The sequence below is a fragment of the Synchiropus splendidus genome, chromosome 7 (genome assembly GCF_027744825.2).
Source record: "Synchiropus splendidus isolate RoL2022-P1 chromosome 7, RoL_Sspl_1.0, whole genome shotgun sequence".
Lineage (NCBI taxonomy): Eukaryota > Metazoa > Chordata > Actinopteri > Syngnathiformes > Callionymidae > Synchiropus > Synchiropus splendidus.
Window position 1 is genome coordinate 25,206,409 of NC_071340.1, and position 22,260 is coordinate 25,228,668.

The window sequence follows — 22,260 nt, forward strand, 5'->3', positions numbered from 1 at the left end:
TTTCCTCTATATTCCTTACAGGCAGTGATGTTAGATTCCACCGACGTCAACATGTGGTACAAGATTGGCCAAGTAGCCATGCGACTTGTGCGCATTCCATTGGCCCGACATGCTTTTGAGGAGGGTTTACATTGTAACCCTGACCACTGGCCCTGCCTGGACAACCTCATAACTATTCTTTACACACTCTGTGACTATACATGTATGTCCATTGTCAGTGTATATGTTGATACTCTTGTTGATACGGATCACTCAAATCAGAATGATTGTTAATTCATGAATTGCGCTTTCTAGATTGTTTGCACTTCATCAGCAAGGCCTTGGAAAAGGACTATTGTTACACCAAAGGACTGGTGTTGAAGGAGAAGATTTTTGAGGAACAGCCATGTCTCAAGAGGGACACCATGAAGATGTTTATGAAATGGTGAGCATTGAATATGTTCAAATATTTGGCCAGATTTTTATGCAGTCTATTGGTTTTTCAGCAATGTGTCCATTCACTATGTGGAAGTGGAGGAGGATGAACGCAAGTCGATTGTGGAAGAGGCTCTCGATTTAAGAAGACGGCGACAGGCACTCTCCCGATGCGAACCCAAACCTGATCTCAGCCTCATACAGCCTATTCAAAGTCTTTCGTGAGTTTTTATTGACATTTTTAGTGGAAATGAATATTCTTATATCCTTTTAAGAACCAAACCTTAAATTCCTGAAAATGTTATTTAGAAGGTGTGATTTAAATATTTACAGAAGCTACGTGATTGGTTGTCCAAATCGGGATAAACAATTGGTCAAGCTTTAGAGGAAGCATACAGAATGCTTTCACTACATGGATGGGCGCAACCTCATGTTCTCAGAGTCCTACATGATTTTACAGCTAAAGATAAACATCTGATCTCAGTCCAACATGCTAAATCTATTTTGTCCACTAGTTATGTGTAACAATTAATGTGTAAATTTGTTTTCCCCTTTAAGGAAAGTACTTAATCTTTACCACTGCTTACTTTTGAATAGTGTGAGTTTGTTAAAAGATTTTTCTGGTCAATTGTTTATGAATGCTAACTTCGATTTGAATTCATAGGTGGAAGCATGTGGGAGAGAGTCTGATTGCTATGTATACACATCAGACTACATGCGAGCCGCCACTGAGTCTTGGGCGAAGGATCGACTTGTCAGACTACCGTGACATCAACTTTCCCCAAAACCTTCCTCAGCCAAGTAGTCCAGCGAGTAATGTCCACACAACTGCACTGAGCAGCAGCCCAAGTTCGTCCCTGCCACCCACAACTATTCCAGAGGCTGTCATTTTAACCCAAACTAGTACGCAACCTCCCATTACTATCTCTGAGATAACCGCAGTGCCCACACCACCACTTGGTGAGATCATTTTTTTGTTGTTGGATATATGTTTGATTGTTGTGATTACATTTTAAAGTCTGTCATTTACATGCTGGCAGCCACCTCAGCTGATCTCTCCTTACAAGACAAAACCAAGAAGGCCCCAAAAAAGAAGCGCACGGTCGAAGAGAACGTTGAGACAGCAAAGCGGCGCTCGGCAAGAGTTCGAAACACAAAATGCAAGAAAGAAGAGAAGATTGATTTTCAGGAACTTCTCTTCAAGTATTTACCCTCAAGGTACCTAGTAGTGCTTTCTGACAGTCTGATGAAAAGTTTCCTTTGATGTTTTTTTTAAATATGGGTTTTGTTTAATTTAGACTGAGAAAGTTTGATCCTGATGAAGATGATGAAAGTCTGAGTAATCTTGAACCACTGTGTGATGGAAAGGAGAATGTAGAGTCACCAAATGGGAGTTGCATGCCAGACTCTGTGGAATCCATGGAAGCGGGTTTGTTATACCTGTTATTCAAGTTATTCAATTGCTTTTTTTACCAGATTTACTATAAACTCTGTCTTCTCTACTTCAGAACAACAAGAGGTCCACAATTTCATTCTCAGTAACCTGAATAACGGTGGGATTTTGGACCTGATGATGCGCTATCTTAAATCAGTGGGCCAAAGGTTTTTGAAAGACTGGCCTCGTGGACTGACAGCAGTGGTTCTGGAGGTGTATCAGACTTGGCGGAAGCACAGCACTGGTCTTCCCAACCCTTTGTTCCGAGAGAGTAGCACTCAACACATCAGGGTATCCAACACAAAAGTTAAAGAAAACTGACATATGTCCGTGATTCTAAATACAGCACAACATTTTGTTTCTCAGGAAATTTTGGAAATGAGCCTAGCCTGTATGGAGCTACAGTTGGACCAGTGGCTCAGCAAAAAAGGGAAGAATGGTGGGTACTAGAATAAATACTGGCCTGATTACACAAGTGTTCTTTCCAGTTACTCTAGAAAGGACCCTATCACCATGTATTCAGCACACAAGGACAAATCAATTTCACAATCTTAAGCTTCGTACTCCTGCGACAATGAAGTACAAAGTCTCTCTCCCAGTCTCTCAAACCAGCCACCATTCCACACCAGACTCTAGACACCAATAGTGAGGGCATTTTTATGTGGTAATATCTGAACTACAAAGTTTTCATTCCACAAACTACCAGGTAATCCAAATGGGTGAGTCATGTGACCCAAGTAAAGCTAAAACATGTATATGTCCGTACCTCTCCACTCATTCTATTTAGATTATTATGTGGTCACGTCAGTGTCTGATGTGAGATAGATAACATTATTTTAATAATAGCATCTATTATATTACGTTTTGCATATGAATCATTATCACATTTGTGGTTAATCAGCATTTTCATTTTTTCTCCACAGTATCGTCACGCAGAAACAGCCATGGCCCTGAAGGTGACCAGTCTGAATCTGACTGTCAGGGGCAGCATTTTCAGGGTGATTTGCTGCTGCTTGCATTAGGTTCATCCCAAAATGATCTGTTTGGAGATGGATGGTTGAATTTCTCCATCAGAACTTACTGGCTTAAAGCTCGGTTTTTGGCCCTGCAGGTAATCTTTGATGCTCGTACCATCTTATAAACACTGAGCATTAGATATTGTATTGAAGTCTTGTTTGTGTCGTTTGACAGGGTGATATGGAGTTGGCCCAGGATAGCTATGACGTTTGCACTGGGCTGTTGCAGAGCAAACCAAAAGACAGCGAAGGGAAACCGTACACACTGAGAATGCCTAACCTGCGTCTAGATTCAGCAATTTCAGCTGAGGAGGTTGGTGAATTACATGCAAAAGAGGAACCGTTGTAAATGTCTGAATGAATATTTTCTCCCTTGTGCTTTCACTATGCACAGATAGAGAAACGGCTGAAGTCTCTGGAGCGTTGCCAGACTTTGGAAGAGATACAGCGTCTGTTTGAGTCAGCAGACTTTGAGTCTGTTGTGCGATTGTTGCAGCCCACATTTAATTATGGCAGCAGAAGTAAATCACTGGAGTTTGTGAGCTCTGCACCAGAGCGTCCTGCTCAGCTAATGTTGCTGCAGGTAAAATGGGAAACTTCTCATAAAAGTATGTCACTGATTAAATCAAATGGCCATGCTCATTCCACAATCTCATTCAGAACTCCCTGCTCAAACTGGAGGACTACCATCAGTGTCTGGAATCAAGTGAACTGGCTCTCAATGAAGCGCTGCAGCAGCTCAACTCTGGTCTCACCAGCTCCTTCCCTGTAAAAGAGGAGTGGGTCAGCACCATACGAAAGTTGCTTGACGGTATTGAAGTCTGCTTCAGCAAGGATGCAGAACTTCTTAAGAATGTGCCCCATGTGTCCACTCTGGCGCGCCTGGCTAATAACCTTATTCAGGTCAGAGCTAATATAGTGAGTTTCAGAAGTAGTAATTGACTGACAGTTTCAAACAATTTTGCATGTGGACCTTCTGTTTTCAGCTGATCGACCTCAGTATGTCGATTTCTGATGATCCCAAAGAGCCGTATTTCTTCTCTGTGCTGCCCTGGCTTATACTGTATCGTATCATCAAGCACGAGGAGGCTGGACTCGGCTGCATGCTTCAGCAGCAAATGTCAGTCGGGGATGATGATGGTCAGTTGGGTTCCTGTTTCCATACACCTCATCTCCTGCTGCATTTGTACCAAGTCACCTGAGTGATCTTTTTCCTTTTTTAGATGACTCTGACTCGCCAATGTTGCCGTACTCTCTGAAGCTCCTGAACACCGCCCATGAATATCTAGGCCGTAGGTCCATGTGCGTCCATTCAAATGGAGCTTTTCTCAAGTTCTTTGTAAGATGACTTTTAATTATAATTACGTATTTGCTGTATGTGGTTTACAGTCCATTCACTAGTGTGTTTTTTATTTTCTAGGTCAAAGTTTTGGAAACGGAACTGGCTGAAGCAGCTAACAATGACGCTCATCCCTACAAAGAAGACCTGGACATGGCCTTGGAGCAGTGCTTTTTCTGCCTTTACGCTTATCCTAGTAAAAAGAGCAAGGCTCGCTTCCTCGAGGACCACTCGTCGCCTCAGGTGAGAAACCCATCCTCAAAACACCTGCTTTCATTTCTCTTTCCAGTTTCCAAAACCTTTCCAATTCAGTGATCCGAAACTCCCTTTTGCCTGGTGTTACTTGGTTTCTCGTAGTTCCAGGCAGCATTAGTTTGGAACAGGGTCTCAGGGGGTCTCAGACAACTGTGATGCATGTAGGCTGCCAGGACCGTAGATTCCAGTCCTACAGTTCAATTGAGCTATTGACGGAAGAAAAACGCATTGCTCCGCATTTTACAGCTTCATCACCAGGTGGCAGCAATTTACACAATTTGTTCTGGAGGCGCGACTGGAGAATTATGTAACACTGCTGTGTGGGATTCCCTGGGAGACCTCAGCCTCTTCCATGTGCTATGACTCCTACAACAGTAATAGCTCTTTTGTAATTTACAATCATTCTTTACAGGTTGAGTTGCTGTGGAGCGACGCCCTTTTTATGTTCCATCACTTCAAACCAAAGACACTGCCTGAGTTTGACAGTTACAAAACCAGCACAGTGTCTGCCGACTTGGCCAATCTACTCAGGCGATTTACAAGCATGGCTCCCACGAGTGATTTCCCCTCCCTCACCATGGAAGAAGTAGCAGACTACATTGAGGGTTTGACGGAGAAGGTGATACAACACACCTGAGTGATTATGCAACAATTTATCAACAATTCATCTTTCATGTTTTATGAAAACATAGTGATTTCCCAGCTTCAAATTTGTGTAGTTTTTTGCTGGCCGAGAGTCATCAGGAGTTTACTGAAAATGTTGTATTTAAAAAAAAATGATTATAATAAGATTAGCAACTGGTCACTGCTGCACATTATTCATTTAAGGGAGTAATTGATTGTCCATAAATGTTGGGTTTATAATCTGCATTTGTTTCCTTGAAGGTGCCGAGCCTTCCTGAGGGTTCTCCTCCAGCACCCCCTATCATTAACGAAGTCTACTACTTGTTGGCAGACTACCATTTTAAGAACAAAGAGCAGTCCAAAGCCATCAAGTTTTACATGCATGACATCTGTGTGTGTCCCAACAGGTACATTTATTATTTCATTGCTTAGAACTGCATTTGAAGCTGAATAGAATCAAAGGATGGAATTCATAATCAAGTGGAGCATGGCTTCTGTGTTGTATTAAGACGACATGATCACAGCTTGTTTTCTGCAGGTTTGATTCCTGGGCTGGAATGGCTTTAGCCAGAGCGAGTCGGATCCAGGAGAAGCTGAACTCCAATGAGCTGAAAAGTGACGTTCCTATTTGGAAACACTCGCAAGCTGTGCTTAATTGCTTCAAAAGGGCACTGGAGATAGACAGCTCTAACCTGTCTCTCTGGATCGAGTATGGAACCATATCATATGCCCTGCACTCGTTTGCTTCACGGCAACTCAAACAGTGGAGTAACGAGCTTCCGCCGGAGGTGGTTAAACAGGTGACCAAAGACTTGTGTTTGTTTTCAATCCACATAAAAATAACATGTAATGTTTGTTTCTGTTCTGTTTTCAGATGGAAGAAAGGAGAGACTCCATGTTGGAAACAGCATTCCAGTGTTTTCAGGGGGCATCACGTTGTGAAGGCGACAGTGATGAAGAAGAGTGGCTCATTCATTATATGTTGGGCAAGATTGCCGAGAAACGGAGACACTCTCCAATGGAATATTTGCAGCTTTACAAAAAGGTAGACATGTACGACTCTCTTCTGGGTGACTTCATGCAGGTGGCTTAGTTGTTTTTTCCCTTTTGTTGTCTCATTACTCTTGGGAAATATTAAAGGAAAAGCAAAGCAGGAAGTCTGTTTGCTCACAACATCAGAGCATCATGTTGAGATTAAAATGTTATATGCACCGCTAGTCACATGGCCAAATTCTGTTTAGCGAGAGCCTTATTGTGAGAACTGTTATTCTCAATTCAGTCGACAGTCAGTCCACCATTTTTATTTTAAAGTTAGTCATCATGAGACAAAAGAACTTCAGGAAAGCCAGGTGATACATGATGACATCACAGTTTTGTGTGTCTGCAACATGTCTGTGAACATGTTAATGTCTTTTTCTTACTTGCTGAACCATCTGTCACTATGCATATATCCAGGCAGCCAATTATCTGCATGAGGAAGCTGCTAGGTATCCACGGAAAATCCACTACCACAACCCTCCTGACCTGGCAATGGAAGCCTTAGAGGTATTGCCCAAATACTCATGTAGTAATTTAAGATCTCTAACGCATGTGACCTGTTAAACTCTTGACCTTTATTTCCTAGTTGCATTTCCGTTTGAGTGCAACTGTTTTGAAGCTACTTGAAGCGCATGAGGCAGATCTGAAACACGAGGAGTTGTTCAGTTTGCTGGTGGAGGCCGCCACAGGACCATTTGCAAGAGGGGAGGAAAAGAGCATGCCGAGCATGCCCAGGTCTAGTGAAAAGTAAGAATCCCAACGGTCAATGGAGAATCCCATTTGTCACTCAAATGTTGGTTCTAAATGTTCACCTCATTTTGTTACAGAGAAAAATCCACCTTGGTGATGGATGAAGACTTTAATAGCTGCTCTATTGGCATAAGCAACGTTCACGGCGCGTCTCTCCCGTCAGTGGCCACTCCAGGTCTGACATCTCCTCCTTATGTGGCCACGCCGTTTGACCACGATTACGCCAAACGCAAAACACTTCGACGGCAGCAGTGGCAGCAGCGGCATGAGGAACAGCAGGCCGATGGTACAGTCCCAGACTTGGACACAGTCTCTGGGGTTGGGCCCTTTGCCCATTCTGTGCTGGGACAGTAAGCCCCTGGGGAGTGCTTTGGCTGCTAATCACATGATATGATGGCTTTGGTTTCAGTTACTCTGAGCCCCTGCTAACTGGGTGATAGGGATGTGGTGAAATGGGCAATATGGCTACTAATCTTACTAGCTTTTTTTTACGAAGATTTTCATTGCAGAACATATTTGAACGTATCACATACTGTATATGTCAAAAACAAGTACTTGCTCTATATGAAAAACATTTCTAGTTTTCAAATGATTGGTAAATCATCATATAATCTGCAAGCTGTGCTTCTTATTTTTTATATGTGGATATTTGTCTGTGTGTGCAGTTAGACTTGATCACTTGTACTCTCATAGCCCATGAGTCGAGCACAGCTTTCAGTTGTAGTATTTTAATCATTCAAAGCACGCTAGTTTTTCTGGTTGATCATGTGGCCAAAGAAGATGGATTTTTTTTTTCAATGCAAACTAAGGGTTTTTAGTCCGAGACTGCAGATAATGTTAAGTTTAATTAATGACGATATACTAAGCTATGTCCGTATGGCCTGCTATTTGAAGCCGCAGTGTTCAATTTACTCTTACCTTAGTTACCTTCATTATGACATGCATTTTCATATAATTTCAGTTGATGGTTATATTGATTCATATTCAGATTTGTGGTGATCATTATTGGTTCCACGTTGAAAAAAAACTATATCCATTCTGTTTTTTGAAAAAAAAAAGGTGTATAAAGTGTCATTCACTGAACGGCCACATGTTTTGATCTTGAAGGGAAAAAGTTTGTCTGTGATAATCACGTGACTGCAACCAACCCCCTCCTTACCACCCCCATGTGTCATATTCGGCTTGTATATGCATATTAAGCAGCCATATTGCCCATGTTGCCAGTTCTATCCCCCCTTCCAGATTCCTTCCCACCAACCTACCTGCCTGCTACCTCTTTTGCCTGCCTGCTTTCACCACCTGCTTTGTCATTGAGATGCATGTAGATCTAATCGGGTGATTGCCATCACTGCTGTGCAACGTCCACGATCACAATTCACTAAAATGCCAAGCGTATCATGTGGTCACATTTCATTTTGGTGTGAGCTAAAATTTCGCTCCTTAGAGATACTTAAAAATGTGGTTTTTAGTCATTACAGATTATGTCCACTTCGTGAAATGGAGTCAGAATGTGGCTAGTAATCATGCCAAATAATGTGTCTGAAAACTGCACTGTTTCCCCTCTTTGTTCACTCTGCTGGTGAAGCTGATGCAAATATTTGGGCTGATTAGCTGTTTATTTCCCTAATCATTATTTCTAGCCTGTAATATGTTTGGCACCGTTGCAGGAGCCTTTGGTGAGCACAGCTTGTTGCACATATAGCAACCAATTGGAGGCGGTTTAGCAAGTTAAATGTCTCACCGATGACCTGAAATAGCAGCTTTTCTTCCTTGTGTAAATGACATTTCAGAAATACGTTTTTGCATGAACTTGTTGTAAAACCAGCTCCCCATATCTCAACAGCCTCCCCAGTGTTTGACCATGATTACTGCTTGTCCAGGTCTGCAATGAGGCTGGCTTCCCTAAATGGTACTGCTCTCAAAACCCTCCAAACACTTTCAGAGGATATTTCTTCTGTCCAGTATCAATTCAAGAGTTGTAGGATTCCACATGCTAGTTTGTTGTTGTTGTGTGCTCACTGCCATTTTATCATGAGGCAAATGTTCCCCTGATTGCGCGCTTCACTTTTTGCCAAAAATCTTTTCTATTGTTTCTCAGATCAACCACACTGGACGTAGGAGGAATGCTGGCATTTGGATTCTGCTCAGTTACAAATCCAATCCATCATTCATTTACTGATCATTTAGCCTCACAAATGTGCCGTCGACAAATGTAATGTAGTATCCATCCTGCTCTTTTGATATTTAGATGCAAACTATTCAGTTTTACTATATTTCTGTGGCGGAAATCAGCAAATTCACTTCCTGCAGACTAAAAAGAATAAAGAAGACGGAGCACACTTATAGATGTGTATGCAAGCAATTAAAAAAAACCTTCCATTGGAAGTGAATCTCCATGTTTGTACTGATTAAGATTCATTTTAATTTAGTGGCATTTAATGACTTTTTGCGTGTTTCCCTTCCGCAGACCAAAGTCAGGACAGCGAGGTGGTGATGCTGTCCGACTCCAACTCGACTCAAGATGCCTTTACTGACCCCACAAGTTCACAAGACAGTATCCTCAAACCAACTTCTGTAAAGTGTAGCTCATCATCAGAGAGCACAACTCCTGTGAAGGAAGGCCAAATTCTGTCTGAGGAAACAAGCATTATAGGTAACGTGTGAAAAAGATCATGACTGTTTTCTTTCATCAGTTCTCATTGATCGTATGCCAACTATCCAGCGTGGTGTGAGACGTTAGAAACGCATAATCACCAAGGTTAGATACTGACTCACTGACTTTATTTATTTATTTATTTATTACTGTTGCATGCACATGCAAGGAGGAAGTATGGGGTCAGGTTGGAACTTAATCTTTTCACTTGAAAAGCCCTGCCTCAGGGTCATTGTAGATATCCTTCCTAATGAATGTATTATATTTGTGTCTAAAGATGTCTGTGTGCATTTTTTCTTCAGTTATCAAATATCACATACTGATATAGCTGCTTTGCATCAAAATCAAATGTTAAATATTGTAATGTGTATTTTCAACGAGTTTGCTGCATTTCAACATGTAGTCAGAATAAGGTCAACACCATGTCAGGTTACACTCCATACCAAGACACTGATTTAGGTGCACTGTCACTGAATGTGTCAAGTTCTCTCACTCATTCTGTTCATTTGGTTGTCTTCATGCTTGTTGCGGTATTATTTGGTGCGTGAGAGATGTTCAACTCTCAAAGCGGATGCTCAAGTTTGTGTGTTCACTTTCCTCTATATGTCTCTCTATTTGCTATTTGTGTGTCACTTGTATGTTTTGTACACATTTTATCTAAAAATGAGTGGTGTGTTGTGATTTAGGTGTGCATTTTTGATAAGATTAGTTAATTGACATGTAAGACGTAGTATCCACCGAACTTACTAAATAAGAATCAATTGTCTTGCAGTATTATGTGGTGGAGAACAGACTGAAGTCCCGATAGAAGAGAAGATTATCCAGGAAGTTGTGGATAACATTGTGTTGATACCTCCGGAGACTCCCAAACTATCAGCAGAAACCGTTCCAGTGTCCATTTCCACCACACCAATAAAGACATGTCCTTCTCAACAAGCTGCTCCTCAAACCCCAGTTAGTGAAAGCAAGAAGAAGCAAGAGCCCCCAGTCGAGTTGATGGAGGTTCCCAAGGCCTTGCCTCCCGAGGAGGCGGACCAGAGGAGAATGCTGGTGGAGCTGTGTGTCCGTGGGCTTTTCCTCTGCCTCAGTCGTTTCCCTCAGCACTACAAGAGTCTGTACCGCCTGGCTTTTTTCTACTCCAGCAGCAAAACGCACCAGGTCAGTCCATGTCGAAACGTACCTGTCACCAGTGCACACGCTGCCAGAATAGAAAAGAAGAATTTTGTTTGAGATTTCTCTCAGATTTGTCAACCCTTTTTAGTCAATGGCATATCAGATTGCTAGCCATGACTTTAGCATCTTGTTGTTTGAGCTAAGCAGCGATGCACAAGTTGCAGAAACAGCCTCTGCTAGCTTCCCAGGCTTCGTAGGCAGAGGTGTGTGTGGGTGGTGGCGCAGTGCTCTCACAGCTAGTTTGGCAGAGCTTCTCTGTGGTGGCATCTCTGGTTCAGCTCTGTTTGTTGGATCGTTGAATTGCTGTCTTTGTTGATTTAATTTTAACTTGACGTAGCTTGAGTCACATTTGCCCGAAACAAATAATAAGTGCTCACATCGACAACTCATTATTTCTCCATTTTATTTAATCGGGTTATCATTTTGTTTCTTCGTCTGACTCCTGGAAAATATGTCTTTGCTGTTTTTTTTAAGGACCCCAATGTTGAGTGCACTAATTTATGAGTCAGCAAGCTGAGAAAATAGGCTGTTGGTGCAAATTAAAAATGAGCATTGTTTGTCAGAGAAAATACCCTTTGGCAAGATGTGGTTATCATTATTACACCTACCGTTATTGTCATTTGAAGTATTGCTTGTTTAAAACTGACTAATGAGTGGGGGAATACTGCTCACTCTGTTGGGTTTTCTTCCATTCATGCATTTATTTATTCAACAGAACCTACAGTGGGCACGAGATGTGTTGCTAGGAAGTGGTGTCCCATGGCAACAGCTGAAGCACATGCCAGCACAAGGACTTTTCTGTGAGAGAAACAAGACCAACCTGTTCAATGTAAGTCAAAGGTCAAATTTTGTGTACTCATTTTATGCTCTATTGCAGTATGATTTTATATTGACACAAACTCAGCTTAATTGATGCTTAAAGATGATAATATAGTGCCACTACTTTTGTGATATCCAATTATATTCACATTGGACCTGATGATCTTATGAGAATGTTCGTGCATGTCTGTTGCCCACAATCTGGACGTGCATTATTTTGGTCACAGTTGTTGTAGTTGCAGTGTACAATGGCAGCACCAAAAGCTTCTGTGGACAGATTGTACGAGCCGTGTGTGCCAGATCTAAGCTGACGCGCTGCAGTTCTCTGGCTCCCACTGGGTTCTCATTGAGCCCCGTCTGGAAGGGAACCTTCTGCCCTGGCGCACCAACAGCCAAAGATTTGCTGTTCCTCCAAAGCTTGCTTACCCATGTGGAACAATGCAAACCTTAGTGTGGTCCGTTTGTGATTTGCATTTGCTAATGCTGTGATTTAGGTATAAGTGTCCTAAACCATCTCACTGTGTTCATGTATGTTGCATGTCAAGGTGCTGCTTCATTGTTAACATTACCTTCGGTCATTTTGTTCGATTTTCAAAATGGCTGGGTTCATCACTTCGCACAAAAATGTTGCATAACGCTTGATGTTGCAAACATCATTGCGTGTGCAACAATGTAGTCGTGAGCAAATGTGGAGGTTCAATATTCAGGTCAGACTGGCCTGCTTTTTCCTCACTCGCATCTCTCTTAAGTTTTGATTGTCATGAATTTTATTATTGGCTTATTATACTTATTTTTATTTAGATAAAACCTTCCATTGCTAGTGATCAAAAAACAAGAGTGCATTCAAAGGGCTGCTCCAGTCCTGTAACTAAATCATTTCTGCTCGATCTGAACTTCCCTTTTATCTTGACCTTTGCTCCTATCTAGCATTACGTTCTTGATTGGAGCTTAAGTTTGACTTTTGTGTTCTTGTGAAAATGGTAGATCTGAATACTACGCCTTTGTTTTTCTTAAGGGTGGATTGCTGGCTCAGTACATGCATTTGGTATTGATTCTTGATATGCAGGTCCCAACTGGTGCTAGCATGTCCACAGGAGTCTGTCATGAACTTTTGTGAAGGTTTCTATTCCTTGTACAAACAAAGATTTGACTGTAATGGTGAGACTAGAGTAGTGGTGAAACACATGAAGTGGAAGTTGACGATACTTATACTTCCAAAAATGTTCTGCACTAAATCAACTGGTGGTTGTTTCCCTCTTTGTTGATTCTTCAGGTTACATGCTTGTTCTTTTCCTGTTGCGTGGTCTTGAGTGTGTGCTTGCACCGCCCCTCCCCCTGGATGTTATTCTCTTTGCTCATTTTCTCTATGCACTCGTGCCGTTTCCTTATTACTCTCTCTCACACACTCTAATGTTTGTGTGTGTGTATTGTGTGGGTGTGTTTTACTGGGCGGGAGTTTCTTTGCCCGCCTGTGATTGGCTGGCACGGGCCTACCAGGGTTTGTCTGTACTCTGTGTATCGTGTGAGAAAGAGGATGGAGGAGGGGCGAAAGAACTCCAGCAAGCTGGGGTCAGGGGAGAGTAGAGATGGAGTGCGTGGGTGTTTTGTTTTGAGATGGCAGGGTTTGAAAACAGGCGAAGAAGGAGTCATCTTTACTGTCAGTGGTATACGGAGCCTATAGGCCCCGACTCCTGCACCGATTCTTCTCTTCCCAAGGCTGCTGCCATTCTTTCTGTCCTCCGATCCTTTTCTGCCTAGTGCAGACGTGCTTCCCTCTTTTTCTCTTCAGCGACTCTCGCTGCTGTCGCTCCTAAATTCTGCCCAGCTGTGGGTCTTGGATCGTGAGCTTCTGTCAGGGTGGAGGCTCTGTGATGCTTGCGCTGCCACCTCCAGTAAACTACGGTTCAAAGAGTCCACTCAGTCAGCGAGGAGTAGCAGTCTTTGGTAATGGTAAGTCTTGTTCTCTGCTTGCCGTTGATCAAGTCAAGTTTTCTTGACCTGGTGCATTTTTGTATCGGGGGTGAACTACACCAGGCCGTTTATATGACACAGCACGATTGTAAAGTGTTGAGTCCAAAAATGGTTAGAGTTATTGCCTGTTTAGTTTCTATGCTCTTGAAATAGTGAATTGTAACCTTCTGAACCTGACATTGAAATAACTTCCATGTGTGTTTCGGAAGAAGATATTTGTGGCCTGTTGCTTTCCTGCCTTTGTTTCCATCTTGAGAAAAGAGGATGAAGTGCTTTTATGGATTTCCACAAGGAAACTGCTTGTCGTGAGGCTGCTGTTTTATGCTGTGGCATGTATTTGTGTGTCAAGCTCTCACTTTTTCCGCATCTCTGTCAGAACCGTCTGTCCAGATATCTCCCAGTGGTCTTTTTTTTCTCACCGAAAAAGCTTAAATTTTGGTTAATGTCTTGCAAATCTGCTTTAGCTGTTGCGCTACATCATAATCTGTGTAAAGCCATGGATTTGCTTTCCCTAAACAGATTTGCTGTGAAGGTGGTTTGATAGGTCTGTGAACTACTCCCCTCCATCACACGTTATTCTGTAGGCCAGTCTTTCATCCGACTTGTCTTCTCTTGATTGATTCACATGACTGGATGGTCATGTAGGTGCTTTGCTTTGTGATTGCGTCTTGTTGGTGTGTTACTAAGACTGGTAGACCGGCTCCGGTGCTGCGAACTCAAGTTCTGCATGTTGATAATATTCTGAATTAATAATCATTCTGAATAATACATTTGCTAATTAGAGAAATATATGGTTTAATTTCTCAATTATATATCAATATTAAAATGCATTTATATTTCTCATCTTGTATTATACGAGGACGAAGGTAAACATACACACATGAGGAGCGTGGACTGCTCTTAAGACTATGGGCCGTTCTGATCAGTTCTGTTAAAATGGAATACCGTGGTGTAAACTTTATTAGAGTCACCTCATGGAACTAAATGTTCTATATTCTAATCTGATAGAGATTAAATTGAGTTTTTTAATTTTATTTATTTATATTGGGTGAAATTAAAATGTATATAATTATTTTGGGGGACTTTTAATGGTACAGCATGCGCCTCTCTTTGCCTATTCTCCCTCTGGCACATGTTTGTTTGGTTTTATAATTTCAAAAAAATTGGTGATTCATTTATCCATGTCTAACTTTACACCTAACTCTCTTGATGGGTTCCTGGATCCAAGTGTGGCTTCATCAGGCAATCAGCAAAGGAAACCCTGGGCAGGTCGCCAGTTTGTCATAGCACACACACATGGACCAAATATAAAGTATTAAGGAGTAGTAAGCACGACTGTGGATAGTAGGCCATGTTCCTCCAAAAAAGTTTATGTAGGTCAGCTGAAAAGAAAAGCGTCAATATGAAGACACTCGAGTAACAGTTCTGTGTTGGGGGGACAATGGTAAGAATGAAGTTACATGATGTATTTTGGTCACACTTTAGATTAGGGAACATGTATTACCATAAATAAACTTCTTATTTAAATGTTTATCTGCAGCAGTAATTAATCATAGTAAAGTACTTATTAGAGTCTTGTTATGCCTGACTGGATTTTACCCAGGATTGGTCAACTATTTTATTTTTTATTATTGACTGTAAACAAGAAAGTAATTAGTTTATCAATGGTTACCCAAACCAAAGGTAATATTGAACTGTGCTGGACCTTTGATTTATATCTCAGACAGTATATTGTATATTATCTTGAGTCTGGGTTGTTCTTTTTTTTATTGACTTGACTCCTTATAATCATCTTCTTCTTTCCCTATGCTGTCCACTCTGGTCATCTTGAGCTGAGCCTCCATTGTTATAAGTGATTTTAAGGCTTCAGTGTTTCTCTTCTGTGTTCAGCTCCTAAGACGAGGTAAATGTCGCCTGACGAACTAAAGCCATCTGTTCCGAGCACCAGGCACTCTGGTGACTCCACTAGTTGATAGAGCCGTCTTGTTTATTTAGTTCCATATTACGCTGTCATCTCTGTTTGGCCTCATGGACGTTATTGGAGCGCCCAGGCTACTGAGTCCACCATATGCACTTTGACGGAAACCTTCAGGATGTAGAATGCCTTTTTTTCCCCTCCCCTGCAGAGATGACTTGAGCTCGCCAGCCAGGTTGACTCAGCTAGCAAAAGCCCCCCTCGTCACACCATTTGAAAAGGAGGGCCAGGGTTTGGCAGCCAGTCGTCCGGTCTGTTGCTTGGACAGAAGTCAGCACTAATGAGGCTGCCTATTATCTGCTCCCAGAGAAAAAGCCTCCTCGGGCTCCACTCCTGTGTCCAGCAAGATTGCAAGATCTCTCTCCAACGTCCTCATGCCCTTATTAGGGCTGCTTTTAGTGCTGCTTTAAAGAAAGTGTAGCAGAATGTATTTGAAAATTCTCTCCATCTTTTAAACCAGAATTTGTGTAAGGTTTGTAATTCTCCATCACCGTCCTATATGAGGCACTTGGTAAAACTGAGGATCATTTGAAAATTGCATTCGCATCATTCTGGTCTAGATTAAATTCTCGAACTGTGACTGTAGCAAGGGGCCATATTGCCATACCATACAACGACAGACGAATATTTGTCATAATTTTAACTTGCATTTGTTACTTTAGGATTATAGAACTAGGGTGAAAAAAATGGGGGGAAAAAAACTGTAATTACACCATACATTGTATGCTTAAAAATAAGAATCTTAATATAAATCATAAGCTTTGTAAGATCTTTTCAACAGGTGAATGTCATGCTAACATTTGTTAAGCATTTATTAAGGTATTTTTTTCCAGTTTATTATTTCTTTTGTGGGACAATAACTATTGAGCGTCATCTATTGAAAGTAATTTATTTTAACATGTCACTATATTTATTCAAATCTTTTGGGTGTGTAAAATAAAAGTCATATAAAATGAATTGCATTTTGAATTAAGATAATGAATGATAATGAATTGCATAAAGTCTGCACACATTCAGGCCGCTTGTGGCCCCCCAGTCCACACTTAACAAGATGAACGTAGAGGACCTACAACTGGTGTTTAATTTTATATGAAAGCCAGTAACTTTATCAACTTGTCCTGTTTTCATCAGTGAGTGGTTGGGTCAAAGCAGCGATCATGTCAAAGAAAGATTGAGGTTGTAGCTGTGTTTTGTCTCGTGCACCAACAGCAGCTCCAGGAGCCATGCAGTTTATTCATCTGCAGCTGTAGAATATAGGTGATTAGCATAGAAACATGACTTCTGCCTTTTAAACCATGACTTGCATCCTTTGACAAACACCTGCTGGAACTTTGGGATAATCAAGTCTTGACGTGAGATCAAAGCATAATTAATCAGGAGGAAAGGGCAAATTCTAGCTGATGATGAGACTAGATTCTGATTTGATCCTATGCTGTTTGGAGGATACGGTTTAACAAGTATTCTCAGATCACGACATGACGTGAAACCTGGAGTTCCTGGTGGAACGATGACCCTCCGCTGTGTCTCTGCAAGCTAAATGTTGTCAAGGCTCAGAAGTTTCAAATCCTTCCTCTGTTTTTCTGTTTTCCTCCCATTCAGGGCATCTGGCGTATTCCAGTGGATGAAATCGATCGCCCGGGAAGTTTTGCCTCTCATATGAACAGATCCATTGTCCTCTTGCTTGATGTCCTGTCGCAGCTAAAGGATCAAGATACTCTCCTCAAAGTCTCTTTTATGCTGCAGAGAACCCCAGACCAGGGAAAGTAAGGCCCAGCATTGATGTGTAAGTTTATTTGTCCGAAATAAATAAGCCTCTTTTTTTCTCTCTTCTCTTAAGGAAGTATTTACGTGATGTTGATCGTCAGGTTTTGGCCAAAAGAGCATTTTTTTTAGCTGTTAAAGTCCTGGAGGACAATCTGAATAGTCTCACAGGGGTAAGAAGCTGACCTCAGTTCTTGCTCTGTTGAAGAGAATAAATGTTTTAACAATGCCTATTTTAGGTATCTGAGCTGCTTTCCAAAACGCCTGTCACCTCCATGGGGGAGATGACTACAACAGACACTTCAAAGAGACCGAGTTCAGAGGACAGCAAGCATGTACCGGCCAAAAAGCCCGGGCTCACAGAAGGAGTTGGTGCTGCCGACCACAGACCCAGTGATTCCCCTCAAACCCAAACACCACTATCGACTGATAAAGCAGCTAAAGTTCTGGAGATTTCCCCTGGGAAGGTGGATGTCATAAGGAGTGAGGGACACAGAATAATAACAGATGAACCGATGGACCTGGATTCAGGACTCTGGAGGAAGTCGATGCCAATATTAGATTCTCAGGGTAATGAAACACGGACCGAGACCTCTGTAAGTTCTAAGGAGCAGCAGAGAGCTACAGACAGCAGTCGGACACCAGAGCTCTCTCTGGAGGAGCTCAGCATTAGTTCCCGGCAGCAGCAGCTTCAAGCATCAGCAGCCAAGGTCACTATGTCATCCGGCAGCACAGATCAAGGTTTACAACGACGGCCCAACAGGAAAAGGAAGCTCATCGAGGATGTGGAGTCAGGAAAAACCCTCCTGCTTGATGCCTACCGAGTGTGGCAGCAAGGACAGAAAGTGATGACGTACGACCTGGGGCGCATCGAAAAGATCATGTCAGAGACTTACATGCTCATAAAACAGGTAACTGTTCCTGTTTATTTTTTTGCTAAGGCTCCACATCTGAACTCACAAGCTCCGTGTGTCATTCTTCGCATAGTGGATTACATAAACATGTTCAAAAATAGCTCTTGGGAAACCCCTCTCTGAAGTTAAAACTCTGCACGCTGGGACTTTCCTGAGACACAAAATGAAACAAAACACAGCTTGACTGAGATGAGCAGACGCATGACGATTGTGACACTGGAAAATAATTATTAATCCTCGGCATGCCTTTGAACAGTCTTAAAAGGGAATACAACATTTGTGGGGTCCCACATGTTGAGATCCATTCTTGATTCATATCCAGACAGAATATCATTCATACCAGCTGTGAAAGTGTGCAATTATATTGATGGTTTTTCCATACCCACCATGATCTTATCATTTCAAAAGTAACTTTGCAACACTTTGCATAATCTTCGCAAACTTTCTTGAATAATGGGAAATCATATCCATAACAGCATCTCCTGTTTTTCATACTGAGTTCCCAGCGGTTCCTTACAGTCGAGGTGAAAACTGAAAAATAGTTGGTGCTGCAGGTGCTGTAGACAAGTGCGGTCGAGAGCAAATTATGCTGATCAATAATGAAATTACAGCCATTTCTTCATAAGATTTCATGTGAGTGAAATATGTAAAATGATCAACATTTAAACAGAGTGATAGAAGCAGAAGGCTCAAGTATATGAGGAAGCTCAGCACCATGGTGTGTGATCAGGTGTCCTTTTTTCACATCCAGTTCTACACCTAAGTCCTGGAAGAAATAATGTCAATTCATCTAACAAAAAAACAGTGCACATGAATTACTCATTGGTTGATCATGACTCATTTAACGGGGTCTCACCACTGTGCTTGGTTTTGTGTGGCTTTATATAACACATATGCTCATTTACTTGTTCATTATTTCAGGGATAAAAGCAGCGCAGGCCGTTCGGCTGGGCGTGCAGAAAGTAGCCTACTAAATACTTTCACTCTGAGGTTAAAGTGTTGCATCAGTTGCTTGTGCAAACCTCGCGTTGCATTTATGGTGCAGTTCAGACTGCTTAAATTGAATTTCTGGTTTTGTTGGTGTTATGATGAGCATTTTAAACTTTAAACACTTTGTGTATTACTTGATTGATGTTGTTAATTTGGTTTGCAAGCAACTGTTGCTAGAATCCATTTGTCCAGACTATATGATTGCCCCGGCTTTATAAGTTATTGATGATTTAGATGCTGTACAGCCCACATCGGCTTTAGGAGTCATACTGAGTGGCTGATCAATGTTAGACATCATGCAGCCGTCGAGCCGACCAGGGATGGCGGAGTAGGCTGCTGTTCTTGCAAGTACAGCGAGGAATTCTCTCTGACACACCCATAAGTAGAGAGTAAGCTGGCCGAGTCATGTTTCCTGTCACAGAAATCTCTAATGCAATTAATTGGCTCGGTCATTTTCCGGCAGCTGCTTCAGACGCTGCATGAACTGCACCTCACAGCAGTTCAAACTTTAAGCTTGGATACTTGGCTGGTGCGCATTAGTGTTTCACAGTTTGAAGTCAGATGACGCTGTACTTTCTGTTCATTATTTTGCTCACAAAGAGAAACACGTCTTCAGTCATAAATTGCTGCTGGGTGTGTCTGAAAGATCGTAAAATGACCTATGAATTTTCTCTCTAGTTCTGAATCATCATGAGTAACATGGAGAACAGTGAGTCTTTGTTTCCAGCGTGTTATAGAATAGTTTTGTGGTGTCCTGTTTTGCTGAGTATTCAGAGCAGGCACACAGTAATTGGGTTCAGTAGAAGAAATAAATGGTGCGCTGAAAAGTTTTTTTTAAGTTATTGCTTTTGGCCTGCTCAATAAGTCACCATTTAATCAGTCAATTTTTATAAATAATGCACAGAGAAATTCCACTGAATTTATGGAAAACAAACTTCAAGCATTCACTGTTATTTTCCTAACGATCTGCTGTGTGTCATATGTAGAATTCTATGTATGCCATATATTTCTCTTCCCCCCCCATTAAACTTGCACCGTATCTTTATTTATGACAAAGGGTTGGGTAGAATTACTAAGAGAATGGTGATCTATTCAGGCATTGTGAAATGAAGTTGCTGGGTTCTCCCCAGCACTTTAGCAGCTTTGGGCCCCCTACATTGGGATTTCACCACCTACCCTGGAAAAATCCCAGCATAGATGCAGTTTTTTAGCTTTTTTCAAAGTTGAAATTTGACTCCAATGTCAGTGCTCCCTTCCTGCGTCGGTTAAGTAGGACTCCACTGTTTATGGAGGACCATTAAGCATCTACAATGCTCTCTGCTTTTGTCTTCCCTGTTCACCCCTGTGTATTACAAAAAATCAAAAGTCGAATAGCCACTGTTATTGTATTCAGTAGTTATCACTTCCTTGCTAACATGTGTTCCAAAATACATATTAGTTTTTTGTGTTTTCTGAAGTCTTTCCTGCTTTTCTTTTATTTTAAACTGCATCATGTTTGAGTAATGGTTGCTCACATGTATATTTACCTGTATAGAGGGGTGCTAGTTTGAGAAGACCCCTCTAGTGGCTCTTTTAACAAGTGACTTTCTTCAAATTCTTCTGCTAAAGTATGACCACGTAGTGTTCCAGAGTGTGTGCTTCATTTTCACCTGTCAGTCATTCAATTTAAGAAACAACAAAAATTACAGTGTAGTTATTTATTCAAGGCACCAAGAGATCAAACTGTATGATGGTGTGACTTTGCTTCACCTAAGATAAAGGAATGTGTCCTGCTGAAGCACTGCTCACCTCAGTACATTTGCCAATTCAAATCATTTGAACTCTTGAATGAAGCTGTCAAATCAGCCTCTGCGAGTGCTTTCACGAAACAAGCCGGTCCTGCAGTGAACATAACAGCTGTGGGAACGAAATTACTGCTAATTGCATGATGTTTTGCGGTAGCTGACTCCCACACACTCACTGCCTTTCATAACTGCAGACCTCACTCTTTTCCTTTTTTTTGTTTTGGTTTTCCTGATTGAGTTTTGGATTCAGCTGCCGGTATGTCTGATGAGCACATTTTTTATTGGTTTACAGGATGAATCCAACTGACTTTTTTGTTGTTTAAATGACACGAGCATTGTCTGTTTGACACACTGTTTTTGTGGGGTCCACTCATTGCCCTTTCCCCAGCTTCTCACACTTAGCCTAACCTAAGTGCTTTAGTTTGTACTAATGATTCTTTCTCTTGCGCTCCTGTGTCAGGTTGATGAGGATGTCGCTCTGGACCAAGCTTTAAAGTTCTGCCAGATTCAGTCGGCTTCATCCCAGCGACAGGTAACACACAATGTTTGTATATCCTTTTGCATTTGACCAGATGATCATGGACAACTTTCTTGGTTGGAGTGTGGCACACTGGCTTCAAATTTCCATTCTTCCCTGAAGATCATAGATTACCTTTAGATTAAGATGCACGTGTGTTCATGTGTTTAATGCTGCAGCACTAATTTGACTTGCTGTCTAACCTACAAGACTTTGGGATCATTAGAAATCAAGAAATCAAGGCATCTGTGCTGAAAGGAAGGCATCTTCGTCCTCCTCAAACAACTCCACTTTGTTTAGGAATGAAAGGTGTACCACACTACGTATATACAGTTATCCCTCACCAGCTCACGGCTCACCTCTTATGTTCTCCATATTGTACATGTTGAGTTTGTATTTTTATATTGTTAAGTATTTTTATATGCAAGGTGTTAAAACGTGGTGTTACAATATTATGTATGAATTATTTAGTGCTTTAAAATCATTCGCAATGAAACAATAAAATAATTCTAAAACAAGCTTTATTGAAGTAAAATAAATGAAGAAGATAAAGTAAATAAAAGTAGTAGATGTCAATTTTGGCATATCAATATTTGCCTTGTGATGTTAAAGAAAAATACTTGGCATTTGCTTGTTATTCCTGACTCCACAGCTTCAGGGGTTACTCAGGGTTACAGTACGGCTGACGTACCAGTGGAATGAAGTTGAGTTTGTTGGTTTCAATCTGCTTGGCTTTGTGTGTGATCACTTTGTGCATAGTTCCATTTCAGTGAGGAATTGCGCAACAATATCTTTATCGTTCCCCTAAAAACTTACAAGCTATTTTCTCCCA

General features: G+C 41.5%; 1 protein-coding gene across 6 annotated transcripts in view; it reads left to right on the plus strand.

Moving 5' to 3' along the window:
• cabin1 (calcineurin binding protein 1) overlaps window positions 1-22,260 on the plus strand; it is a 31,487-nt gene that overhangs the window by 1,754 nt on the left and 7,473 nt on the right. For 3 of the 6 annotated variants that reach the window (XM_053870582.1, XM_053870581.1, XM_053870583.1), the window contains exons 6-35: window positions 22-202; window positions 295-424; window positions 486-635; window positions 1,079-1,374; window positions 1,455-1,632; window positions 1,713-1,843; window positions 1,923-2,140; window positions 2,216-2,288; window positions 2,773-2,960; window positions 3,041-3,178; window positions 3,260-3,448; window positions 3,526-3,768; window positions 3,852-4,005; window positions 4,089-4,204; window positions 4,286-4,447; window positions 4,872-5,078; window positions 5,345-5,490; window positions 5,622-5,883; window positions 5,958-6,128; window positions 6,539-6,628; window positions 6,708-6,868; window positions 6,949-7,157; window positions 8,715-8,780; window positions 9,339-9,524; window positions 10,297-10,682; window positions 11,413-11,526; window positions 17,062-17,225; window positions 17,300-17,396; window positions 17,463-18,134; window positions 21,372-21,443. In XM_053870582.1, the coding sequence (XP_053726557.1) occupies window positions 22-202; window positions 295-424; window positions 486-635; window positions 1,079-1,374; window positions 1,455-1,632; window positions 1,713-1,843; window positions 1,923-2,140; window positions 2,216-2,288; window positions 2,773-2,960; window positions 3,041-3,178; window positions 3,260-3,448; window positions 3,526-3,768; window positions 3,852-4,005; window positions 4,089-4,204; window positions 4,286-4,447; window positions 4,872-5,078; window positions 5,345-5,490; window positions 5,622-5,883; window positions 5,958-6,128; window positions 6,539-6,628; window positions 6,708-6,868; window positions 6,949-7,157; window positions 8,715-8,780; window positions 9,339-9,524; window positions 10,297-10,682; window positions 11,413-11,526; window positions 17,062-17,225; window positions 17,300-17,396; window positions 17,463-18,134; window positions 21,372-21,443 (5,550 nt within the window). The remainder of the gene's footprint in view (window positions 1-21; window positions 203-294; window positions 425-485; window positions 636-1,078; window positions 1,375-1,454; window positions 1,633-1,712; window positions 1,844-1,922; window positions 2,141-2,215; window positions 2,289-2,772; window positions 2,961-3,040; window positions 3,179-3,259; window positions 3,449-3,525; window positions 3,769-3,851; window positions 4,006-4,088; window positions 4,205-4,285; window positions 4,448-4,871; window positions 5,079-5,344; window positions 5,491-5,621; window positions 5,884-5,957; window positions 6,129-6,538; window positions 6,629-6,707; window positions 6,869-6,948; window positions 7,158-8,714; window positions 8,781-9,338; window positions 9,525-10,296; window positions 10,683-11,412; window positions 11,527-17,061; window positions 17,226-17,299; window positions 17,397-17,462; window positions 18,135-21,371; window positions 21,444-22,260) is intronic. The other 3 variants (XM_053870585.1, XM_053870584.1, XM_053870586.1) reach the window with 3 other exon arrangements.